The following is a 7,191-nucleotide window of genomic DNA, read 5'->3' as shown; positions in this document are numbered from 1 at the left end:
AGATTTTTATAGTTGAATAACATGGATGTAGCCAAAGAAGCTTTCAGGTTCACTGAAAGTATGTTAGAAGCAATATTTAATATTTCATAATGATTATAATAGATAAGGGTGTTATCTATATATTATAGATCGATAGCAAGAGAGTAAGACATAATTATGCGCATACAGTTGTTGTATGTAACAGTTAGAAAGAGATTACCAGATTCTCTGTAATTAGATGTAATGATTCCCTTATATATTTTATATTATTCCGATCTTTTTTAGGTAATTTATTTGAATAGCCTATGTTTTTTCTTTGTTATCATTTTTTCTAGAAGAATAATTTTACAAATGGGCCCTGCTTTGATCAGGTTTCTAGACTCTATTATAAATAAAAGCGATTTAGATGAAATTTAATTAATCGACATTAAATGCAATAATAAATAATTGGGTATTTTATACATATGATAATAAAGCTTGCATGCCTAAATTGCTTTATTTATACTTTCCATACTTTTATCGCAAAAGTATCTCTAATATTTCTGCTTAATGTCGATCAATATAATAGGAATGATGTCGCATATAAGGATCAAGTTAAGGATTCTATCTATTCATAGTTTTTATTATAAATTCGTTGAATACAGTAAAGATATCTCACTCACACAACCAGGGAAACTAATTTTATCTCTATATCTGCAAAACTTGCCATAAACTGAACTTGGATATAATCATATTATAATCTTAATAAAAAAAAATTCTTTATTCAAATAATAACTTAGATGAAAGCTTTACAAGAATGAACATGGAATTCTGTACGAAATGTGCATTCAGAATGTAGGGCAACTAACCTCTGATGTCTGCTCCCTATGAACAGAACAAAGAAAATGTGATATAGTTTTCTATTATAAGGAATGCCCATGCTGACCACCTGCTCTTCAATAGACGAAAAGTCAGTAATTATTGTATAATTCAATATAGAGAGATCTCTTCTATTTCTGTCTTTTAGTAAAAGTATTATAAACAATTTATTTTAGCTTCAACTCTTTATTTTAAATTTTATTTGATTATATAAAAACATGATCAATCCTTAACTCTTTAACTTGGTGCTAGCATTTAATTTTTTTTTTTTTTTGCTATAAAAATAAAATTAGTTCTTTCATAAAAAAAAAATAAATAAATATCATAGTTAGTCTGTTTAGTATAAATAATATTGACCACTGTTTAAATTATTTATATGAGTAAGAAGGTATATAAATACATATAACACTATCCAAATCAAATATTTTAAGTTAATAAATATTTAATACAATAAAAAATAAATATGTTATAATTAAACTTCAGACATTAATAACAGATACTGACAGATTTTTTTCCCTTTATTTTAATTTTCATATAGTATAATTTTAATTTATGATTAGCGAATTGGTTTATGTATTTATTTATATAATATGTATGTATTTACATAATATGTATAATCAATGCTTAACGAAATATTATTTATCACAAAATCATAATTAAATTAAATTCTACTACAGTAGAGTAGAATATTTAGGTACTAAAACAAAATATCAGTCAGTAATTACTAATATCTCAAAATTATATATAATGTTATTATGCTATATATTTATTAATTAAAATGTTCATTCTGTGATACATAAGGTGATCTACTTCCTAGAACTTATATTTTTTTTTTCATGTTAAACACATTTAAGGTTTTATATACATTTCTAAATTTTAAATTTTTCTTACAACATAAATGATTAATTAAATAATTTATATGTAAAATGAATCGATATTGATGATCTTATTTATGATAATAGTATATTGATTGCTCTTAATGACATTTTTTAAAAAAATTGTTTTGTCTTAGTACCGAACTTTTATAATATGTAGTGATTTGGTGCAATATCAAATCCCTGGAACTATAGAAACTTTATTAATATATTCTTTACATTAAATAGTTTAATAAGAATTATTTTCAATTCTTTGTAATAATACTTACTTTCATACTTAGTTGGCCTTTAAATACGTTTATCATCTGTAAACGGGTCCAATAGCATTTGCTAGTCAGATCAATTCGCAGTTTGTTGTCGCTACTTGGTTGTACCGAGTACATTTAAAAATCATTTAAGTCTTTTGCCTTAGATGTGACTTCAAGAACCACATTTAGATATTTATAAGTCGATAGAGAGCTTTATTCCTCAATTACATAATGGCTTAAGTACCATCTATTGACATTACGAGAGTGATTCTTAAATGTAACTCTAAACCGATGTCATTTTTGGGGTTTACCCAGATTTCTAGATAAACAAAATCTCTTAGAATTTTATGAAATGTCAATAGTAATATTATATTTCATATTATACATATAAATATATTTTTAATGTTTCAAAGCGTGAAACGGTAGAGATCTATACAGCAATTTCATCTTATTTAAACATACAATTAAACATATATCCTAGTCGATGAGTATTACCGGTAGAAGTATTTTATAAAAAACTATGTGTTTAGGTGATCGAATGTTTAAAGACAAATTTTGCGCTTTAAATTTTTATTTTATTCCTGAATATAAAATATATCTCCATACTTTATGAAAGTAATTTCGACAATTCTAATCCAATAATAATTTTTTTTTAAATTTGAATCTAACGTTATTTCCAGGTTTGTGCCAAGAATGTTCATTACACCTTTTTTATCACAATTTTAATATTCGCGATCACAATAAAACATATTACAAAATATAAGATTTTTAGTTTCTTCGAAAGACCTCGGAACATATTTGAAAGCCGCATTAGTGGTCTCGCTCTCAATTTTGCAACTTCTTCATCATTCGGCGCAGTTGTTCATCGTTGCCAAACTTTTGGGCGTCAGCGCGCACATTTGCATGATGTTGACTAGCTTCTGCTGACACCTCGTCTAGTTGTTTACGGTCGAACGTGAAGGAGTGTCTAAAATAATAATATATTCTGTTAAAAAAGAAAAACAAAATTGTAATATAGTGTAAACACTGGCATACACTAATGTAAGACCACCTACTTTACAGACACATATCCGAAAACAGCACCAAAAATACCTAAGCCAATGAGTAAAAGTCCAATTGTTGAGTTTGATATGCGCTTCCAACCAGGGACACCATAATAAGCATTAGGGTCTGGGTTTGGATTAAAATCAGGCTTAATTTTCCAAGATCTGTTGAAAGAGAATCATAGATATGCATATATATATATATAAATATACATATACATATACTTACTCATGTACTTCGGTGGTAACGGTGTCATATGAGTAACTACGATTTCCGTAGGAGTTTTGGTATGAGATTTTTTGGTCGTATGCACGGCGAAGATTTGGTTTACTTAACGTCTGATAAGCCTCTGAGATTTTAACAAATTGTGCAGTTTGCTTAGGGTCCGATTCGGCACCTTTCACGTCAGGGTGAAACTGAAAAAAACATTCAATGTCAATAATTAAAATAGTTTCGTTGAACTTAATTATGTCAAGTTTATAAAAATTAAAACATTAGTAAATATTTATTAAATATATTTTGTGAATGTTTTCTATATCAGCTGCGCAAATTTAGAACACAATTGTGGGAAAAAAATAGCATTGAGAATTTTTTCTTTTAAATTCACTATAAAAGCGTTAAACTGTTAAATTAAAATTAAATAAATAATTTATTTAAAAATGAAAGTAAGTTTTATGTTTCTAGCATTTTTAGTTTTGGGATTTTGTATTCTAAGAGTACAAGCCAAAGACATAGTTACTGAGGATGATGATTCTGGCACAATAACTACCACAGCTGATGGAGGTATTGCACCAGGAACAGATGTTGGACCAGGTCAGAAGTTTGTGAATTTTGTAAGGAAGAAATTTAGAAAAATATTTTCACTAGCACCAAATAAAAATAAGAAAAAAGTGAAGAAAGTTTTAACAACAAAACCTGCCAAATAGAAATAAATGTAAAAATAATTATAACAGTTTGTGTTTGATTTTATAAAGCTTCAAAATATCACTGTAAACAAGGTTAGAGGTCAATTAGTCTCACAAACTAAATGCACAAATAGCTATCATAAGCCAATTTTTATTTTGAGCGATGCGTCAGTGCTAATAATAATTTAATAGAATTTTATGGCACCGCTCGTAAGTTTGAAATAATAAGAATTTATATATTTTTATATAGGCCATCGTTCATACAAGGACTTAAGAGCTATACTTAAGCAAAACAAATTACCGCTATATATGTGATATGGATATTCCATACTGATATAAACTGAATTTTAATTTAATAAAAACTAAATATGTCAATAAAAACCAAATAACCATTTTTAAAACATGCTTGTATTAACAAGAATACATTCTTGTATTAACATATTCTAGATAATTGTTCCCGACTTTAAGCAATTACAAAGAGCTTTGGTTTCTCTGAAGAAACCACCTCGCACTTCTTTTCACAAGCGCGCAAGAAATTATTAATAAAATCTATAATAGCACTTATGAATTTAATTTTATTAATTATATATTGAAGAACACCTATTAAATCGAATTGTATCCATAAAAAACCCATAAGTTTTATCTACTCTATTTCTACTCTTCAAGTAGAAAGGATTAAAACTACATAAATTGTCCAATATTTAATACAAAAATACATTTCACATACAATTTATGTTTTTGAAGTTAATATTTTTATTAAATTTGAATAAATTATATGCAATATATTCATTGTTATTTATGTCTAATGAATATTGCTTGTCTCGTTAAAATAGGAAGTTTATTGAATTAAGATTTATTGAAAAGCTTGGCAACCCTATTAGACTTTATTGTTTCATAACATCAACAGAAAAATTTTTTACGATTCCATAGACAAGAAAACAAATATATTTACGTAAATAAACACAAGCTCGCCGGCTTGAGATTTCAATTATTTTATTTATTTACCTTTTTTGAAAGTTTTACAAACGCATTTTTTATATCTTGATTACTGCATTTCTTATTTAATTCTAATACATCATAATAAGTTTGTCGATTAGAGAATTTCCGTACACTACAAATAACATTATCAATATTTTCACTTAAATTAATTATTATATAAACTCACGCATTTATTAGACCAGCTAATCGCGGCTTTACAAACAAATTTAACATTTTCTAAAATTCAAATAATATCAAATAAATTTTCATTACAAATAGTAAAATAAAACGCAACTCCAAAATAAAATAAAAACTAAATATATTTACACTTAAAAAACATCTGTCAAAGCAGCTGTTGCTTTTTTTCTTTTTGTTTTTTCATTTTGGGTTTTAAAAGAAATCAGATGTTTTGAATACTATTGTGAATGCACATTGGTTTGACAGTTGAAGGAATTTGGCAAATCAAGACACGACGGTTTTAAATAACAAAAATTTTCAAATTTCGTTTTAAAACAGACAAAAGTGAATATGTAATGTATGCGTTTGTATAATTTGCAAATCAAGTTGAAGAAATTATAAAAAATTCATATAAAAAATAATTACGCTAAGATGAATTAATATGTAGATGTAGTTGCTTTCGCAAGCGTGCGGTGTCGGCATCCGTTCCATAACAATAAAAAAATGTTGAAATGTATAAAAATAATATAATTATTATGAAGAAATTTTGTGAAGTACTTATAATTATAAATAATATAATGAAATATAAGAAAAAAAAAACAATTATTTGCACCAAAAGTGGTGATTTATGAATTTATAGTTTCGGGACACAACAACGCAGCCATTTTTAACGTTAATGGCGGCCGAAACTGTAACAAAATAATTTAAATAAAAATGTATAAATTTATTAATTGCAGAATTAGAAGTTGCGATAATAAATGATAATAATATTAATTTATTGAGACAAAAATAATAATGTTAATTTTAAAATAAACATTTTTTAAATAACAGTTATGCAAGAAACTTATAAGTGGAAAAGAAACGTTGCCACCCAGTAACGTTTCTCCAAATGGAAACCAAAATAAATTAATTATATGTTACTAATAATTGATCATTTATAAATCCAAACAAATTATATATAAAATATAATTTCAAAAATAATTTTTAATTTTATTGAAATAATAAAGAATAAATCAATAATTTTAATTAAAAAAATAAACATATATGTTGAGTGATTGTTAATATAGTGACGCTTGTAAACCGCAAGAGATAATATGGATCGCTGTTATCAATTATTTTTTTGTTACTCAAATCTGCTATCTACACTGTTAAATTTCAGTACAAGTTTGTCAGAAAAAAGTTATTGACATGGACTTCAGGTAAGTGCTTCTATATTATTAATATTAAAAATTTTATATATATATTTGTCAGTTTGAAAATTATTTTCTATAATGTTTTCTTTAAATTTGAATTTATTTGTAAAAAAAAACAAAACTTATAATAATAATAAAATATCAAATGAACTATTCTACTCCAGCAGATCAGTAATATTACATCTCTTATAATTTTATATCTAATATTATATCGTTTTTCTTACCACATTTAAAATATGTATAAGGCTAGCAGCTCCATATTTTTTTTTTTCAAAATAGCTATATCTATTACTCCACATTTGAGATGCCCCGTAGAGATATCAATCTTACAGTAGGTTAACTTACAGATCATTGTATTTTAGGTAACTATGCTAGAAGACTAAATCTTACTTTCAATCATAACCGGCGCAGTTGAGGAGAGGACGATGAAAGTGCCTTATAGCTATACTTATAGCTATGAAAGAGCCTTATAGCTATACGGTAATACAATGGTATAACCTACCTACTACTCCAGTATTATAGTAATATAATACTTAACTCTCAAAACTGAGTTCAGTTGAATTATGTATGAATATAGTTAGCAAAGTAAATCCCATAAGCATAACTTAAGTCAGTATGGACACTTAAGTTACAATTGTGCAATCGGCCCACAATGTTAATAAAATAGATATCTGAGATATACAGACTTTGAAAGTTTAGATAAAACCCCAGTGTCTTTTTCATAAACCACATTTAACTGAAATATGGATTATTCTCTCATTAAATTGTATTTATTAATTTATTTAAATAGTTTACTGTTTAGTGTTTTTTTTAATTTTGGCGGATTAAGCGATTAGTCATGTGAACCACTGTGATAGGTAGTGGCGATATACGTAAAAGCTGTTTTCTAATTGAATTATATGTCTTTTATTATTTGTGTCCTTTAGATAATTTT

The 7,191-nt window shown here is 26.2% G+C and overlaps 1 protein-coding gene across 2 annotated transcripts; it reads right to left on the bottom strand.

Annotated features, from left to right (window-relative positions):
• Positions 1 to 2,485: 2,485 nt before the first annotated feature.
• On the bottom strand, positions 2,486 to 5,171 carry LOC119684717 (dnaJ-like protein 60). Of its 2 annotated transcripts, none has more exons than XM_038098816.1 (5): positions 5,075 to 5,171; positions 4,915 to 5,020; positions 3,233 to 3,420; positions 3,016 to 3,168; positions 2,486 to 2,945 (listed from the first exon to the last, which is right to left on the bottom strand). In XM_038098816.1, exons 1-5 carry the CDS (start codon positions 5,119 to 5,121, stop codon positions 2,786 to 2,788), a joined length of 654 nt encoding a protein of 217 aa, XP_037954744.1. In that variant the 5' UTR covers positions 5,122 to 5,171; the 3' UTR covers positions 2,486 to 2,785. The 2 variants fall into 2 exon arrangements, with proteins under 2 accessions (XP_037954744.1, XP_037954745.1); XM_038098817.1 differs by having other exon boundaries at positions 2,486 to 2,927.
• Between the last annotated feature and the right edge of the window lie 2,020 nt (positions 5,172 to 7,191).

This window comes from Teleopsis dalmanni, chromosome 2, assembly GCF_002237135.1.
Source record: "Teleopsis dalmanni isolate 2A chromosome 2, ASM223713v2, whole genome shotgun sequence".
In the NCBI taxonomy this organism is placed as follows: Eukaryota; Metazoa; Arthropoda; class Insecta; order Diptera; family Diopsidae; genus Teleopsis; species Teleopsis dalmanni.
The sequence above is the reverse complement of the archived record's forward strand: the minus strand, read 5'-3'. Positions and strand labels throughout refer to the sequence as shown.

Bases quoted from the DNA above. Each gene is read 5' to 3' on its own strand.
- LOC119684717 (XM_038098816.1), bottom strand. From the start codon at position 5,121: ATGTTAAATTTGTTTGTAAAGCCGCGATTAGCTGGTCTAATAAATGC. The intron at 5,021-5,074 runs GTGAGTTTATAT...TGTTATTTGTAG, and splicing joins TTAGCTGGTCTAATAAATGC to TGTACGGAAATTCTCTAATC. The intron at 3,169-3,232 runs GTAAGTATATGT...CTCTTTCAACAG, and splicing joins GTTACCACCGAAGTACATGA to ATCTTGGAAAATTAAGCCTG.